Here is a 19967-nt window from a genome sequence, read left to right as displayed (position 1 = left end):
AAATGTTTTACTCAAAATTAAATGTTTTACTCAAAAATCGGAGCATAAGTTTTAGAAATAAGGTCGAACAAAAGTTTCACTTATACAAATGTGCTGACGATTTTATGTTTACCTCTATGACAACGGACGTCCTTTTTATAGACGAGTGCGAACGGCATTTCATTTTCCGGTAACATCTCTGAGAGAAGCTTTGAAACCCTCTGAAAAGTACCACGATGGCTCCGTATATTTGACATTTCAATTATTTTGGATTAAAAATTTCAAATTCCAATTTTACACAAACCAAATAATAAAATGTACAAACATAATAAAATTATAAATATTTAGATGCCAGAAAATGATTAAATTTGAAATACTCGTATATTTGTATATATATATATATCACAGTTTTTGGCTTCCTTTTTCCCATTGAAACAAATTATTTTTGTTTGTATTCTAGGACATTTGGTTCTCTCTTTACAGGTCACTTTCTGCCTTCAAGGGACAACCTAGTACAGCGAAAGATTAACTAGTGCAAGAGGCAGCTCAATGCAGAGTCATATGAGTGAATGAATGAATGGATGGATGTTTAGATGACTGGTTAGTAGAATGTACTTGCCCATGGTTACATGTATGAGTTTGTCATTTTGCCTATGTTCACACACACACACATGCAGCTGCACTCACAGCCAACAATTTCTCATATAAACTCATATTTTCAAAAAAAGCACACACTACACACATGCTAAGGCGTTGAATGAGCTCTAATACAGAGGGTGTGGTTGCACCCCATGAAGGCCGTTAAATGAAATTTACATTTTGTTGCGAATTATGGAAAAACTAGAACAGACATTTAAGCGAAGGCCTTTTGTGAGTGAAGGAGTGAGCATAAAAAAGAACGCATAAAAATAAAACTGGAAGCGAAATAAAAATTTTCATCTGTGGTATATATGGTGTTCTCTAGTGGATCAAAACTCTCTGCCACACTGCCCTCTCTCTCTCTCTCTCTTCACGTACCGGAAAATGACATAGAAAATGGTGGGGAGGTAAACAATTTTAAACGAGCAAACATGAATTTTATTTTCCAACCATCACCTGTCAAAGCGGTGAGTTTGTAAACTAGAGATGTGAGCGTGATATGAATTTATTATGACTCACGAGAAATGTAAGACTAATGTTAAATGTAAATTAGGTGTTTCTTAGTATACAATGCTATATTAAATCAAACTTTTTTAAAATTTTTTTTCACAGAAAAACACGGTCGTCCACATGTCTAAGCTTCTAAGCTTATAAACAAATTAACCCTAAAATGCGCACTATCATTTAACCCTCTGTATCAAAATTAATAAGAATAACTTCTTTAGCTCAATCACGCACTGTATCCCGTGGTTTACATACTGAGCTAATAAACTTGTAAAAATAGAACAATTAGGTGGCACTACTTGCTGGAAATAGACATTTCTTTATTGACTATTGGCATTTACGAAAAAGTGCCGGTTTGCTGCGACTTCAAAAAATAATAACAAAATTTTGTGCTTGTGTTTTGTATGTAATCTTGATAAATTGGAGAGTTAGGTGTTTGAGCTTTATTGTAGAATGTTCCTTTTGAACAGTTTTTAATGTTTGGCAACACACCCAATTTGTGGGAGTTTCTCTTCAAATAATATAAATAAATGAAAATTAAAAAATACGTGTATTTCATTTTTTTTTATATCATCTCCAATACAAAAAATCATACAAATCGGAGTTCATGAGTGATAGAGGGTTAAGATATAACCATAAAAAATTCTTACGTCTTAAAATTTTGACCGAGTTCTATGAAATTACTTCTGTTGCATTTAAAACATCATAGCGCTATTTCTAAATATTTTTTGTAAATTTGTACTACTTTTGAGTAATCTCCAGTCAAAATTGAAAATCAAATTTCGACAAAGTTAAATATTATTTACCAGAGATGAAAGTAATGTTGGTAAAAAAAACTGCGTATTGTAAACATATCTCTATTCTGCATTCTCCACCAAATTAAATTGTTTATTTGTAAATAACTATTTTTTAACATACAACCACTATTAAAAAAAAAGTATATATTTTTCCTTTGGAGGAATCGGTGATCTTGTGCATTAAAGTTTTAAGCGTTATGAAAACTTTTCTTCCACTTATTTAATTTTAATTATGTTATAATTAAGGTATACACCCATGTTGAATATTCACTACAATTAAGGACAAATTCACGAATTTGGTTTTCTGAATTCTACACCTTTTTTGAAGACATCAATACATAGATGAGATGCACAAATACCAAAAAAAAAAAGTTCGGTGAATATTGAACATAGAAAATCGAGATTGTGCAATTGATTCACATTCCCCTGCTAGTACCAGGTATACCGGTATGAAGCCAGTGTCAAGATACAAATGTTTCGATAGGGAACCTTTGTTTTGAACGAGCCCCTATTTTTTAAACCCTCCACCATACACGCAAAGAAAAAAAAAACGTTTGGAAAACGTGTACCGAAAACGTTTTTCTTTTGTTAGAGTTTTTTGAATTGCTTCGAAAATTTTAAACTTTTATCAGCAAAAAAATTCGTTTGTTACAAAGTTTTTATTTTTTCAATAAAAAAAGTTATTTCTGAAACAACAACAGAGTCCATTTTGTTTATATCAAACAAAAATTTTTTTTGAGTTAGTCTTTATGAAATTGTTTTTACATCCTGGAAAAGAATAAACGTTTATCACAAAAAGTATATACTTTTCTTCCAAATACACTTCCTTACAGCGAAAAGCAAATGAGAAACGAACTTTGTTTGTCTAAAATTTCGTTTGGGAGGAAAGAATTATTTTTTTGCGTGTAGGATGGGGGTATATTAACTTTGTCATTCCGTTTGTAACACATCGAAATAGTGCTCTAAGACCCCATATAGTATATATATTCTGGGTCGTGGTGAAATTCTGAGTCGATCTGAGCATGTCCGTCTGTCCGTCCGTCTGTTGAAATCACGCTAACTGCCGAATAAAACAAGCTATCGACTTGAAACTTGGCACAAGTAGTTGTTATTGATGTAGGTCGGCCGGTATTGCAAATGGGCCATATCGGTCCACTTTTACGTGTAACCCCCATATAAACGGACCCCCAAATTTAGCTTGCATATCCTCTAAGAGAAGCAAATTTCATCCGATCCGGCTGAAATTTGGTACATGATGTTAGTATATGGTCTCTAACAACCATGCAAAATAATTGTATATAGCCCCCATATAAACCGATCCCCAGATTTGGCTTGCGGAGCCTCTAAGAGAAGCAAATTTCATCCGATCCGGTTGAAATTTGGTACATGGTGTTGGTATATGGTCTCTAACAATCATGCAAAATAATTGTATATAGCCCCCATATAAACCGATCCCTAGATTTGACCTCCGGAGCCTCTTGGAAGAGCAAAATTCATCCGATTCGGTTGAAATTTGGTACGTGATGTTAGTACATGATATTTAATAACCATGCCAAAAGTGGTCCATATCAGTCCATAATCATATATAGCCCCCATATAAACCGATCCCGAGATTTGGTTTTGGAGCCACTTGGAGGAGCAAATTTCATCCGAGTCAGTTGAAATTTGGTACATTGTGCTAGTATATGGCCGTTAAGAACCATGCCTAGCTAGGTCCATATCGGTCTATAGTTATATATAGCTCTCAGATAAATAGAGCCCCAATCACACAAAAATTGGTACATATCAAGTTCATAATTGTATATAGCCCACATATAAGCGACCCCCTATTTTAATTCTGGCTCTCTACGTACCGTGCAAAAGTCCATATCGATTCCTAACTATTTGTAGACTTACCTATACATACCTTTTTGTCTAATATATACCACGTATGGACTAACTCAGAATTTAGAAAACGAAGTTTTAAGATACCACAACCCAATTAATTCGATTGTGGATGACAGTCTTTCGTAGAAGTTTCTACGCAATCCATGGTGGAGGGTACATAAGATTCGGCCTGGCCGAACTTACGGCCGTATATACTTGTTTTTTGTTTGTTTGCTGAAATATATTTAGTATACATCAAGTCATTGAATAGACAACCACACTTTTTAAATCGTGTTTGAAATGTCGAATTTTGTACCAGAAAGTGATGATTTGCGGAAAGCATTAATATTTTGTTCTCATTTGAAGAAAAGAAAGAAAAGTGAAGTGTCGCATCGAATGGTTGTCGAGGCATAGGTGATCTTGCTCTATCAGAAGCAACATACAAAAGATGGTTTCAACGATTCGGAAATAATGACTTTGATGTGAGAAATGAAGAGCGTAGAAGACCACAAAATACGCCGAATTGGATGGAGATAACACTTTGAGTCTGAAACAAATAGCAGCAATGTTAAATGTTGGGAAACAATCTATTTCTGGCCGTTTAAAAGCTATGGAAAAGGTCCAATAGTTCGGAAAATGGCTGCCACATGAAAAAAAACGCTCATTTCACACCGGTATACCTGAAAGATGCGAGCATGGGCAAATTCCCAGCAAAAAATACATCAGCAGTAAAACTTTAGTTGTGCTTTTTGTTATACAATAAAGTAGGCAGTGTATCTGCACTGCATGAATCGGTAGCAATAACGTAAACGAGTAATCAAACTACTTTATAATCATTCGTTTACGTTATTGCAACCAATTCATGCAGTATGGGATGCATATAAGGTAGTGCTGTTTTTCTTCACGCCAACAATGCTATATTCAAGATTATTATCACTTCTGAGCAATATTTCCATTAAAATGAGCAATTATATCAGCGCTATGTGGAAGTTGCTATAAATAGGGACATTGCCCACAAAAATTAGCGCTGATTCGGTTGTTTTGTAAGCAGTTGGTATTGCTTCTCTCCCTTACAATCCTGCTGAAATAGTACACTAATAGAAAAAATTGCGTTTCACAATCGTGAACGGACGTTGTCAAAATGAAACGGAAACGTTCACAAAAAATCAAAACGGAATGTTCACGATTTCGTCCACGGGCGTTCACGATTGCATGAACGGCATTCGTTTTTCTTTGGTCATGAAATGTCTTAAAATAATCGTTAGACGTTGTTATGTCAACTCCGCCGTTGGTGCAATGTGCTAAGGCGACTGTTAACGTGTATCGTGCAGGCAACGCAGGTTCGAGTCACGGTAGGGGAAATCTTTTTTTAATTTTGTTTATAAATTCGTAACCATTACGTTTTCAGATCATGAACGCTGGTTGTTGTTTTGAAAATTTATGGTGTCATTTTTACGTTGTCAGATTGTCCCCATCTGTTCTCAGTTTGACAACACATGTGTGTTGATTCACTTTCATGAACGGATCGTTTCAAAATGACCACGCCGTTCATGATTTTTTCTATGGGTGTACTCCATTTTTGCTAGGTTGTTTCCATCTTTAATATATTTCAAAATTCTAGATTATAGACTAAGGTAGTATTTTTGAAATTTTCATTCATACATAGTCTATGAATGTTTATTCAGGATTGAACCCACGACGTTTTATAGGCAAGGCGGAACATGGTTTGGTTCAAATATTGCATCTCAAGATCGAAAACCATTTCATTCACTAACTCATCTCTGTATATTTCCATCTCTCAAGCTATTGCATCCTCTGAATGGGTGCGAGTAGTCTCCTCAGATGTTTTTGTAAGTGTGTTTGTCAAACTTTTAGAATATATATGGACAATGCCTGAGGCATTGTGATGTTCTACTGAAGTTATGGCTTTATTATGCAGCACAATGCAAATTCGATTGTCTCCATAGCAGCATTAATTTTTTTTCGTTCTCTCTGGTTGTCATATTCACATTTCTTGAGACACATCCTTGGCCCAAAACCAGGAACATCATAGAGCATATTTAATATAAATTAAGGTGTTTTCAACTCTCAGCCCGGCTATCTTTTCATAATTCATTCATGCCTGTCTGCTAAGGAGCCTCAGATCTTTTTTGTTCTCCCTATTTCAAGAATTGTTTTGCCAGCAAAAACCTCACTAACCAGGTGCAAGAAAAAAGTTAAACACACAAAAAACAGAAACAAAAACGAAAAAAGCATATGCAATAAAACCTCAAGTAAATAAATATAAACTACTTTTAAAATAAGAAAAAAAAGTTACTTCCCAACCATCCAGCTTAAATAGGATTTAAATTATGGCCATTGTGCATGACATACTCAGACTTTGGCAAGAAAGCTTATTGCAGTCAATGGGTATGATATGACTGTCTTCCTTAGTTTTTTAAGATATCCCTCTCTAGAAAGGCTTAAACGAATATATATGGTAGATATTCATGTTTACATACAGTGCCGGACAATATGATATGATCAGCTTGTCGGAATATTTATAAATGGTATTATCTGTAATTTTCATCCTTTAAAAACCAGTAACTTAAAAGAGGGCTGATATACATGCAAAGTCTATTTTATCACACTCTTATCAGTTATGCTCTGATTATATTTTATATCAATTTGAATCATAAAAGTCTTTACAAAAGATTTTTTCTAGCGCTTAGACGAGTTTACAGAAGCAGAATGTGCTTTAAATAAAATTTACGATTTAATATTTATTTAATATTTGCTACACATGTTGCAGGAGTGGATGTTATAACAAATTTCATACAATATCATTTTTTTACAAAACTTTGAAAACAATCCAAACAAAGAGAAATTGTGCGATTTTCTTAAATCTGTGGATGTTTTATAAAAGGTAACAAGGTAAATAAACAAGAGCGATTTCAATTATATTGAAGAACTGTTAAAAACTAATTCACCTCGGTTCAATAAAATTTTTCTTTATGTAAAAACATAACCATTCTAAAGTCTATACAACTAATTCTAAGAACAAAAAGCTTTCAAGGGAAAATTAATCTTGGTTTGGTCACTTAAAACTTCAGAGAAATGCTTCTTATCTGCTAGGGACAAATGACACTTGTATTTGAGGGACAAGAAATCTTTGTGCTTAAAAGAATATTTTTCTCAGTGTGAGATATAGTGAGAACTCATTGGTTAGAAAGAAGTTTACCCACTTTGGTTAAATTACAAGAGACTGAATAGCCTAACGAAATGCCGCTATACCTAATCTACCCTAAAAACGCTTATTCAGTTCTAAAAATTGTATCTGTACTTTATATATCATGGTATTGATTCCAATGAAGCGGAGAATTATAATAAGGATACATTTAAGACGCAACACTTTTTTATATGTAGGAATTACGTGCATGCTCTTCACAAAACTATTACCCACAACTTAAAATTCCAAATTCAAACTTTATATGAAGTAGAAATTATGTCATGCTTCAAGAAAGAATCATCTTAAAACTTCTAATTTTATAAGGCAAACAATGTTGCCAGTATTTTTATGCATCTTGTCCCTAAATTGGGAGGCTTTCGTCCCCAACATTCCGCATATTAATTTAAAATTCCTCACAAAAATTTATACAAATTTTTAACACGTCCTTATAAAAAAACATAAATAAATAGGTTCTGCTGTATAAACTCAATATTAATTATAAAACTTAAAGATATGTAATATGTTTGCCATACTATTTTTCGGGCTGCAATAAGATCAAGATTTCGAAACACAAACCTAGAATAGTGGTGATCGTCTTTCAAATGTTCTAGAAATGAAAATGGTAGTTCTGTCATCATTTACTTCTAAATACTGAAGTAATAAAATAATTTATATGGGATATATTGTCCAAATCACTGATTAACACTAATGTGGGGGCAAGATTTAGATCCGGGTCCTACCGAAATCATTTCACAATTGATAAAAAATGTCTAGCTGAGAAAATTCATAATTTAGCGCGTGGGCGCCCAAAATAAAAGCTGGTGTCCTTTTCTAGCTCGACTGTTTCATTTGCATCCTATTGTATGCCGTGGAATAAAGTTTTCTTTTTTAAATTTCTTTGTGCTTCTTTTTTAATAATGTAGAAATAAATAGAATTTTATGTAAACCATTATTGTAAACGTGATTTATTATACTGAACCAACTTTGAAAAAAATCCCTAAAATTTATTGATATTCCCCAGTGTATCAAAATTTTGCTCGCGCATCACGAAAATCCGAGCTACTCGCACGCAAAGCTGGCAAAATCGCTAAAAGTTGCCAAATCAACCGTTACAAATGTAATTAAAGTGTTTGGGGAACGTTTGTCGACAGCCAAGAAGTCTGGATCGGGGCGAAATCGACAACCGGAAGCCGCTGAGACGACAAAGAGAGTTGCCGGTAGTTTCAAGCGAAACCCTAACCTCTCTCTCCGAGATACCGCAAATAAGCTGGGTGTATCGTCTACAACCGTGCATCGACCCAAAAAACTAGCCGGACTATCGACTTACAAGAAGGTAGTGACTCCAAATCGCGATGATAAACAAAATACGACGGCCAAAGCGCGATCCCGGAGGCTGTACACGACGATGCTGGCGAAGTTTGACTGCGTGGTAATGGACGACGAAACCTACGTCAAAGCCGACTACAAGCAGCTTCCGGGACAGGAGTTTTATACGGGGAAAGGTAGCAGATATTTTCAAGCACATAAAACTGTCAAAGTTCGCAAAGAAATATCTGGTTTAGCAAGCCATCTGTACCTGTGGCTTGAAAAGCAGCATTTTCATAGCTTCCGGGACTGTCAACCAAGAAATTTACGTGAAAGAGTGCTTCAATAAACGTCTGCTGCCTTTCCTGAAGAAACACGGTTGTTCCGTACTGTTTTGGCCGGATTTGGCATCTTGCCATTACGGTAAAAAGGCCATGTAGTGGTACGCCGCCAACAACGTGCAGGTGGTTCCCAAGGACAAGAACCCTCCCAACACGCCAGAGCTCTGCCCAGTTGAGAAATACTGGGCTATTGGCAAGCGGAACCTAAAGAAGACCAAAAAAACTGCTAAGGACGAGCAGCAGTTCAAGGCAAACTAGCTTTCTGCGGCGAAGAAGGTGGACAAGGTGGCTGTACAAAATCTGATGGCAGGTGTCAAGCGTGAGGCCCGGATTTGGAAAAGCGAAAGCCTAACTGAATATTTTCCAGAATTTTATACTAATTGAACTTGAAAAAGAAATTTAATTTGATTTTTTAAATAAACGATTTCACCGATTTACACGCGTTTTCCCTTGACCAAATTTTGACCGTATCACCCTTTAATGCCAGTTGCAACCTAGTTAAAGTGGACTGCGGAAGCGTGATTAGTATAAGGACAAAATGTCTTCAATGAAAAGATTATTGATTGGTGCTCAAGTAAAAGAACTTTCATAGAAATATGTCTACGCAAAATTAACTTTAAGCCAGGAACTGTGAGCGATTCGAAGAGAGGTGGCGAGTTTAAATGCCGACAACTAGCGCTTGTATTTTACCATAATTGCCCATTATCCAAAGATTCTATCTATTCTATCTATTATTATCAATTTCAGAATTGTCGATCCTGAATTAGAGGAATATTGATGCAGACTCCAAATTAGTTCTATTTGACCTCGAGCGACTGGTGAACGCTTAGCAACTGTGTTTGTTTTCAATTCAAATTCACACTACACAATATAAGGTAGTACAAGCTTTAGGAAATTAATGCATATGTAAACACTCATTTCCTATCGTACAAAAGTTTGTAAGTGGCTAAAAAATTTAGATTAATTTTATGCAAAACGTATAAGTTATGGAACCTTATATTTCGATAACCAAATTTTGGTAAAATTGTTGCACCAATAAAATAAAGCAAGAAACAAAGCAATTGTCATATCTATTGCATCTACCAACAAATCTATTGGCTCATATCCTCTCAATAACTTGCGTAATTCTTGTCTTGGTCAAAATTATACGAACGATAGTTAATATAATTGAGTTGGCCATTATAATCAAGTTCCAGTTACTAATAATATACATAGCCAAAGTCTATTTGCATTCCCATCATTTCATTTCACTCTTATTCCATTTCTGTTTTAAAATTATTTCACATATCCCATAGGTATCGTGAGATTCTTCTAAATTATAGGCTACATATCTCCCACTTGTACATTTCACTCTTCCATTAATTTGCCATAAATTAGATTCCCATGATAGTGATTCCACATTGCTTGGGCATTCTCATGTATGGAAGGAATATCAATACATGTGGCACACACTGGTGCTAGTCATCTTTACAACATTCTTTGCTCACATTCCAATCCACTTTGGTTTGTTTGCTGCTGTGGCCCCAGTAAACGTACGTGTATTGATTTAAAATTCAATAAAGTGTAATTTATGTAATGATAAATTGTACCCCCTCCCCCTCCCACAATTGATATCATCTCCACCTTTACCAGGATACTAAAGGCGAACATAAATTTTGAAAAAGTCCTTTTTTTTTAAAGGACAACGTTAAATACAGCTGATAGTGAAAATATAGCAATTTTTACCGCAGGCAGTATGGAGTTGAGAGTGTCACCCTCAATTATATATAAGAATACATGTGAGATGTGCGATATGAGTGTGTGCGTGTGTGCGGCATTTGGGGTTGTTTGCATAAAAATCTTAAATATGGCTTTCTGCTACTTATGAGGAAAGTCATAAATATAGGAATGTATGTCAATGTTCAAACAAGCGAGCGCATATGCTTAAAGGGATATTTTTTGAAAGAAGACCAACGATACTGACATACCCTAAACGGGGGGAGCAATAATATAGGATTTCTATTATATAAGTTTCGGAAATTGAAAGATTTTAATAATGTTATGCGTATACAAATCATATCCGTAATATTAGACATTTTTTGAATTACGATATAAGAACGATGGGTCAATTATTTGGATTGGATTAATTCCATATGGCACTGTACAATGTCAATAATAATCACAGCACTAAATATGTATTTATTACTATTTGAGAATTTTATACATGAAAAATATAAATTTTAATTTGTGTCTGTGATTGTTTATAAGCAGCAGATGACAGTGTTTTACATTTCTAATCAAGTCCAGGATAAATGAGCCCTCAGTTTTCTTCTAGTCCATCCCAACTTGAGTATACACCACTAAAAGAAAACATGGTTGCCAATTGAGAGTTCTTGTTCTCTTTTAGAGAAAAAAATTTCAAGCTTTTTGTGAAATGGCGGATGCCGCAAAAATCCATTCTCGTATACCTGAGGTGGCCATAGCTGCCGAGTATGATATTCTGACCCCAGTAACATGATCTTGAGAGAATGAGACCCAAGAACAAGATACTAGCAGTTCCCCTGCTACACAGATGGATCGAACGAACAGATGGAGAAAACGGGACTGGGCATATATACCGACCACAGCACAATACCGCAGTCAGAAGTGCGTACCACAACGAAATTAGTTGTCTTGAATATAGGCCACAAAACGTGATAATTTTGACAGATTACCTCAAAAGGAAATTAATAGCAGACATTACGCTTCGATCGCGAACCATGTTAGATGATTGAGTTCTCGCATACGGCATGGGTGCCGGGATATACCGGCGATAAGAGCTTGGACACATCGGGAAGTGACCTCACAGAACATAAAGCCAATAGAGGCAACGCACGCCGAGGAGTAATGCAATGGTCGAAAGGGCGACGAAAATACTGTGGGGTGACCCAGGTAAAAAAGAAACATTTGAGAATGGAGGGTACACACAAAAAAATTTCACGAAAATTTTTCCAATTAAAATTTTAATTGAATTTTAAAAAATATTCAATTAAAAATTTAATTGATTCAACAAATTTTTTAATTGAAATAAAAATCAATCACAAAAATAATAGTATCAATTAATATTTTAATTGGATCAATTAACTTTTTAATTGACCTTCAATTAATTTTTTAATTGATACTATCATTTCTGTGATTGAAGACATTTCAATTAAAAATTAATTGGATCAATTAATTTCGTGATTGAATCAGAAAATTTTTTTTTTGTGTGTAGGACGACAGTCAGAAGGGTCGTAGGGATAATGACCGGTCACCTATAATTGAGAGGACATCTGTGACAAATAGAAGCAGCAAAGCAAAGAATGGTGCTACATGCACAGACGTGTTTTGAAGATGATAAGATTTTGGGACACTACCTTTCTTACCGGTCTGTTTTTACTAGACCAAAACATAAGTATATCGGTGAAGAGCTGATTCGGGACCTGCACGGGTGAAAAAGACCGCCCGTGCAAAGCACCGGAGGAAAGATACCTCCCAAGGCAGACTAGGGTGGTTTTAGCCCAATTAAGATCAGGCAAGTGCAGCCGCCTCCTCAATTACTGCCTACGTAGCTGACATGTGTCCCATCTGTAACCAAGGGTCACATGACACTCGTACCCTTTTCGCTTGCCCGGCTAAACCTACCAGACTCACCACCAGATCACTCTGGACGCACTCCACACTTGCCGCAGAATTCTTAGATCTCGACACTCACTGAAGTACCAAAGCTTTGAACAAATTGGATGAAATTTCATTAAAAACTTTTACAACAACAACAACAACTGTTTTTCATATGTTTGGGTGTAAAAATTATATGTTTGGAACTCAAATTTTTTGACACAATATTTTTAGGCGCAAGCGTATAATCACCCTTATTCCTGAAGTCGCCCTCGCTCTCGCCCTCGCTCTCGCCCTCGCTCTCGCCCTCGCTCTCGCTCTCGCCGTCGCTTTTTGTCGTCTGTCGCTTTTAAGTCGTCTCGTCATTCATTTGGTATTCCTACGAAGTGGCGACGGCGACGACGACGATTACTTTTTGTACCAATTACAATACTCGGTAATAAAAGGCCGATATCACTAGAAAACAATCAGCTGATGTGCAAAAAAGAATTTTAATTTTTTCGGTTTAAAATATTTTTATTTCAGACTCAATTCTAAGTCGGAAAATCAAGAAAAAATATTTAATTTGACGCGGAAAAAATGTGGATATATATTCGAGGACAGTTAAAGCTTCCAAAACTACAAAAATGGCGACGACGCTGAGATCAATGACACAAGTATCATCGTGAAAGAAAGCAATCAGCCGATGTGCAAAACTGAATTTTAATTGTTTGCGTTTAAAATGAAATGATTTAGAAATCTACATTAGGGTAATAACAACATCCGGCATATACAATTGGAACGTTGACATTATGTGTCCAAGGATCATTCAAAGTTCGAACCATTGTTACTTAAGTTTGCTGCTAAATAAAATACATTGGACTTGAAGGATTTCTATCAAAAATAAATGGAATTGAAAATCAACACGTTTACTTTAATTGTACAGTGTTCTTTTCTATGATTTGAATGTGATGACCATAATTGCTATATAAACTTATTTTTCCCATTTTTTTTGTAATTGTTGAAGATTAGTCACTTTACCTCTTACCAATTTCCATTTATTTTTCAATTGCTCGATTAATAAAGTCTAAAAAACTTCTTCAAAAATTAAACACTAAACTCGTCGCTGGTAACTTTAATGGCAACAAAAAGCGACGATGTTGGCGACAAAAAGCGATACCAGGAATACCGATTTTCTTCGATAGCAGAATATATCGACGAACGGAATACCAATTAATGGCGACTGACGAAAAGCGACGGCGAGGGCGACTTCAGGAATAAGGGTGAATATTTATAAGCTAGCATAAAATAATATGTTTGAACAATACAAACAATATTTTTTTTATTGGACCAATCCTGAAAATATATATGCTTGAAGCAAAATATGTTTGGGGTATATGTTACAGAAGCGATTTTTTTGAGGGTGTGGTAAACGGGGACTGGAAACAAATTAGGGAATTCATTAGAGACACAGAATTCATTGAAAGAAGAAGTTAGACGCACAACAAGCCTGGCTTAGGTGTATATCAGCCGACCTATCCTTCGTTTATATGCGAAAAATTCTTTAAATTTTTTAGTTAAATATTTTTTGTTAGAAGTCACTTCACTAAATGTTTTATTTTTCAATATTAATTTGATGACATTTTAGTTTTCAATATCAATTTGATAACGTAGCTACTGCTAATAATAAAAAACTAAATTTAATTTTGAAAAGCAAAACAAAATTTTAGTATCCAAAAAATGTACATGAAAAAATTTAGATTTGATCTTTCAACAATTTCCAATCCTGACAGAGTTCAACTTATTTTCAACTTTAAAATCTCATTTCAAGTTTGCACATGTATGAGTTAACAAATGCTTACAATGCTTACTACTACATTTACGATGATCGTGAATCTTATTTTTGGTGATTACACAGCCCGTTTTGTTGATGGTATCCATGTACTCGGTGAAATTTGCTTTTTTCGTAAATATCTCATTGCTTTGCCAATGTGAATTATTGCCAGAATTAATGAAACGACTCGAGTCCACAAAAGATTTTTTAAATGGTTTGTAGACCTTAACGCAAGGATCTCCGCTCTCGGGAGATCCTTTATCCAATTCTTGCATAACGCTAGCTCTGAATTCTGAACAAGGAGCTTGCTTTTGTAAAAGTTTACTGGCATTTAATTTATTTGTTTCATCTTCATCTTTAAGAGACTCATAAATTCCTTCTGGATATTCGTTGATATTGCAAAAATCTATTTGATAAGTGGTATACATTCGTTGTCGTTCCATACGTCGATTAAGTTCATCCTTGGGCATTTGTTTGAGACGCTCATAAAGATCCGGATAGGCTGTACGTAAAATTTTAAGAAATCGGTTTGGCTGTTCTCTATAGCAATCGCTTTGTTCCCCAGCTTTCAAAGCTTCAATTTGTTGGGGTGAAAATTTCGTTGGAATAATACGCGGGTCAATAAGACGACCCATTGGAGCAATACCAGTCCATTCAGCTACCTTTTGATCCTTGGGATTTTCTGTGGGCTGTCCCTCAATACACTGGCATATGGGTTTCTCGCCATCGCCTTGTGTTACATCCTTAACAAATTCATAGCGTTCAATATTTGGACGTATAAAATCATTTTGATATGTCGTCACAAGCATAGCTATGGGAATTTCACTAAAATTTTGCTATATGAACTTTAAACAATTGTATATTTTTATTGACTTGAAGTTTTTTCTGTATATAAATTTAAATAAATTAAGACATTTATTTCAAAACAGATTTTGTAGACATTTTAAAAAGCAAAAAAAAAAAAGAGTTATAAGTCAAGGCATATTTAAGAAGGTAGTTTCATGCTATCAGTACTAATGTTTAATTGAAAAAAGCCGGATGTGAATGCGTTTTGGGGTAAGGAAATTATTTAAAGCATTTTTATTAAAACAGAAAAAGATCGAATAAGAAACAAAATAAATCAAATTATTTCGGCAATCCAAACACACAAAGACTCAATTTGCAAAAGAAGAAATAAGTATCAATAAACTCGTTAAGCAAAAATTGTATTGAAATTTCGATAACAATTTCGAACATACTGAAGATTGAATTTGTTAAATTTGACATCTTCTAAGAATTAAAAAATTTCAATTTGAAAAGCGTCGCAAAAAAGCGTCGCCAAAAAAATAGTGAACATTTTCTTTTTGGATCCGCAAATGGTGCAAACAAAATTGGCGCAGAAGCGATGAACTTAACATGGGCTATGTTTGTAATGGATATGTTTGCAACGCCCAGAAGAAGACAAAATAGACTCATGGAGTCTTTGGCGATTTAGCGATGTCCGTCTGTCTGTAAACACATATTTGTAATCAAAGCTTATGTCGTAGCTTTTGTCCAATAGGCTTTGAATTTGGAACAAATATATGGTTTTGGTTAGAACAGAACTCTATTAGTTTTGAAAGAAATCGGTTTGGAAATTACTTATATGAGATATAGAATATTTTGTACGAGGGCAGTTCGGAAACTTCTTAGCCTAGCACAAAAAGCGCGACATAAACAGAAAAAAACTTAAATGTTTTGGAAACTTCCATCTCCGTTATGAAGATATGTTAAATTTTGTTTCGATCTGGCAACTCCTTCATACAGAAACAGGTGTTCAAAAAAAAAAGCATCCGCAATTTTTTTACAATGGAAAAAATTAGAAATGCGAGCTATCCCTAAATATTTACATAAAACAGGTTTATCGGGACAATAAATCCATAATGATATGGTGAATGTGTTAGGTGAAAGTGCTCCTTCATATGCAACATTAAAAAAATTGGGTTGCTGAATTTGAAGATGAAGCGTCGTTTCAAAACTGCTATTCTACTATACTCCAGAAACAAAAGAACAATCCAAACAATGGACTGAAGCTGGAGGAAGTGCCCCAAAGAAGGCAAAAACAATCGGCTGGTAAGGTTATGGCAACGGTTTTTTGGGACTTCAAAGGTATTTTATTGATTGACTATCTGCAAAAGGGTAAAACAATAAATTCAGATTACTATTGCAACCTTTTGGATCAATTAAATGTACAAATTCGAGAAAAACGTCCTGTGGCTTACAACACAAAAAAATAATTTTTCATTAAGACAAATTAAGATGCAATTATAGTTGTAAACCACTATTTTGAAGACCTTGAGGAAAACTATTTTAATCAAGGCATGGAATTGCTAGAAAAGCGTTGGACTAAGTGTTTTGAAGTTTTGGGAGATTATATTGAAAAATAAAAATATTTTTGAAAAACTAGCTATTCTCTTTCATTGATAAGCTAAGAAGTTTCCGAACCGCCCTCGTACATTGTGTGTCCCAAAAAAATTAGATTTCACATATAGGACATACAACTAATATTAACAATAATATTAATAATAAAATTAATAATAACATTAAGGGCAAGTTTCTGTAAATTAATGATATTTAAATAAGAAGAAAGTTTATAATCTTTGTTTTTATTTAAATACTAAATATATGCAAAAAAACGCATATATTTAGAAATATTGCTATGATGTTTTAAAATGCAATAAACTTTATTTAAAAGAATTCGATCAAAATTTTAAGATATATGAATTTTTTTATCTTAAAAATACAGTGCCTATTTAAGGGTTAAGGCAAATATGAGCAGAATACCCACATTTAACATTTAATGACGACATCCGCACATTGTAGTGGTAGACTATTTACAGAATCGGTAAAGATTTAGATATGTCTCCGACTTGGGTAAATATTATCGGCTGATTCGACATAATATGCTCCCAAACCCCACAATTCTCCACCTACATTGGTTCGATTTTACAAGGAAATGGTTTTTCGTCACTGCTAAGTGGAAAAAATTATAAAAATGTTTCAAATTTTTCAATACCTCTAATATATAACGCCGGTAAATGCACTTTTGTAAAGTTTCTGTAAATGGCGTAAAATGTAATATCTAAAATTTTATTTACACTTTTTATTGAAAATTTAGAAGAGATTCTTTTTCTCTCTCGTATGTACTAAATATTATTCTGTTTATATTTACAAAGAACAAAAACAATGATCACATCAACTAACTAAAAAGTGTCCTTAACCTACTAAGCTTAGTAAAAACACAATACGAAAATCAAGGACAGTTTTTTGAAGTTGGTCTTTGTGTCTATACCCTAAGGAGCCAAAATGTTAAAAAAAAAATAAAAACAAACTGTGTATTTTTCCTTTTCGACATTTCCATTTAAGTAAACAAAGTGAAATTCAAAATGCGTTATGCTATACAACATCCAATTGGCAGCAACTCATTTTGTCTACCCTCAAGGATTCTAGAAACGTGGCAAATATATGTGGAAATATTTTAAATAAAATATTTATTTATATACGTAAGCATAAATCAATAGCAACAAATTCATTTGGGTAATAACCATACGAAAGTATGGGCTTCCCACCATCAACCCTGACTTTCCCAATATCGTTTCACTTATCATTTGCTTGTTTGGACTTTTTCCATGGTGAAATATGGCCATGTTTGCCTAGTGTTTCTCCCATTTCCAGAGGGTGATTCGTTTGCGGCAGGACCATTATCAATAAATTAAAGTGAGTAAAAAAATTTGTTTAAATGTACTTACCTCCAGCTGGTGCCACACAATAGAATAAATGGGCAATCACCAGAGCCCTGAAGGGGACAGTTATTTGCATTGCGACGGCAAGTTCTTGCGACGAATCAAACAGCAATGAAGGTTACTGGTATCGACTGCTGTTGTCGCTGTTTGCCGCTCGATGTTTTGGAATGTCGGTTGGCTGTAAGGTCTCCACTGGTGACACTTGTTAAGGCGATGGCTTTAGTTGGCGGTGGTGGAGCTACGGTTATAGCCACAATTTTTGTTGTAGCAGTTCGTTTTGCTCTGGATGCTGGACAAATTCTGAACACTTTTTGGTAGTGAGTAGTGCGGGTGACGTACTTGGAAGTATTTGGACTGATGAATAATATTTCGTTGGCCAAATTGGGTTAGAGTTGACACACGGAATTCAGTGAATGATAGTGATGGCTGTTCTGGGTGATATTCGAAAGAGAAATAAACCAGGTGGGATTTTCCTATACTGAGGTGAAGACACTTCAGAAAAGAGAGTCGCTTATTTTAGATGCTTTCACGTTTTCCTATGAGAGTGTATATATGAATGATTTGTTCTTAGTTGGTTGGTTGTGGTCTCCTTTCCTTTGTCTGCCTTGGCAGAGATCGTGTTTTCCGTTCCTTATCTTGAGTACGTACCAGTACGAGGAATAGCAGCTGCAGCAAGAAATGCGAACGAGTGGAGCATGGTCATCAGAATGATCCAATCCACAGGCATTTTAGGATATGCTGCCATAAGTTTGATGGATACGCCATAAGTGGCACACAGGTCGTTTTGGCTAACAGCTTCGATTTGTTGTACTTGCGAATATGTCTAAGCTAAGGTACTTCACATTTACGATGTTGTGGCAGGTTGGGAGGAAGCAATAACTAAAAGTTTCACACGTTTATTACCAAGACCTGCAAGTCGAATTTTACTTTGCCAACAACAACATCGCCTTCGAGGAGCACAAGTCTGGCTAAAATTTCAAATGAGCCTTGTATTTCTAATATTGGTGGTGGTGGCGGTAGTTGTGCATTTTATGCGTTTATTGGCGCCATAAGTTTTCAACAGCACATTCTCAAAGACAACCACGCGTACATACATTCGCTCAATTATTTGCACTCCCTGCTTCTCACTTTCTCTATCTCTCTGTCTTTACCACCGAGCAAGTCTTGTTATGAGCTTGGTTTTCTACGTAAGGCTATTAGGGTGAATATGACGAACTTCGCTACAACCGTTCTTGTAGTAGTAGTAGTAATAGACCTCGTAAGAGAGTTGTTGTTGTTGTTGTTGTTGTTGTTGCAGTAGTAGTAGTTGGCTTGGTTGTTATTAAAGGTAGCAGCAGTCGCTTGGATTTTTTCGTAGTGTTTCTTTCCTTTTTCTTTGTGGCTGTAGAAAATTCGACATGTACGTTTACTGCCTTTACTATGATGCTGTGAATGAGCTATAACGAACGACAGGCGAGTTTTGCGAATGGAGAAAATTTGAAGCTGCTGGATACGTTTGTCTTTGTTTTTCGTATTTTTTTTTTGGTTTTTTGTTTTCGTTCTTTTAAAAGTGAGTGGAAACTTTTGTACTTTGTTTCATTGCTACGTGCGGCATCATCCACATCATTGTCAACATTTTACAATAAATCTGTAAAGAGAGAGAGAGAGTAAAGGGAACAAGATTTTATTAGAGAGTGGGTAGGATGGCAAGAGTAACATAAGTTCAAAAATATTTTTCTACTAAGAATAGTAAAGTTGCCTCCTGTTCTACATACATTCTCCCCTCATACTCGTATATAGGGTAAATCACTCATGCACAGCCCCACCTCTGTGTGTGTGTGTGTATACCTGCCATGACTTCATCTACTAAACGAACATAAAATACAGAGGAAATTAATTGAATTGGCAGTTCTGTTCAAACTCAACTGCTTTGTAAAGAATTCACCCCCAACACACACTGCAGGATCCAAAAACGATTACAATTACTCCGTGCGTTACAGAGGCCAAAACTTTTGCAGTTTTTTACATGTCAATTTCACATTCATTAAATCTTCAAACATGAACTTTTACTTTGTAACTTCCTGCGATAAATGACACAGATATATTGGTCCGGAGCATTCACCTTGGAGCTGGTACATTACAAAGATTTAAACGAAATAA

At 35.0% G+C, this 19967-nt stretch overlaps 2 protein-coding genes across 13 annotated transcripts in view; both read right to left on the bottom strand.

Annotated features, from left to right (window-relative positions):
* Positions 1-19967, bottom strand: part of mmd (disintegrin and metalloproteinase domain-containing protein mind-meld) — a 575647-nt gene that overhangs the window by 444699 nt on the left and 110981 nt on the right. For all 12 annotated transcript variants that reach the window (XM_075298290.1, XM_075298292.1, XM_075298293.1 and 9 more), the window contains exon 2: positions 17835-19455. In XM_075298290.1, coding sequence (XP_075154405.1) covers positions 17835-17904 — 70 coding nt within the window. In that variant the 5' untranslated portion in view covers positions 17905-19455. The remainder of the gene's footprint in view (positions 1-17834; positions 19456-19967) is intronic.
* On the bottom strand, positions 13933-14980 carry LOC142230277 (uncharacterized). The gene has a single exon (XM_075300926.1). The coding sequence runs from the start codon at positions 14874-14876 to the stop codon at positions 14055-14057; it is 822 nt and encodes a 273-aa protein (XP_075157041.1). The 5' UTR covers positions 14877-14980; the 3' UTR covers positions 13933-14054.

This window comes from Haematobia irritans, chromosome 3 (genome assembly GCF_050003625.1).
Source record: "Haematobia irritans isolate KBUSLIRL chromosome 3, ASM5000362v1, whole genome shotgun sequence".
NCBI lineage: Eukaryota > Metazoa > Arthropoda > Insecta > Diptera > Muscidae > Haematobia > Haematobia irritans.
The sequence above is the reverse complement of the archived record's forward strand: the minus strand, read 5'-3'. Positions and strand labels throughout refer to the sequence as shown.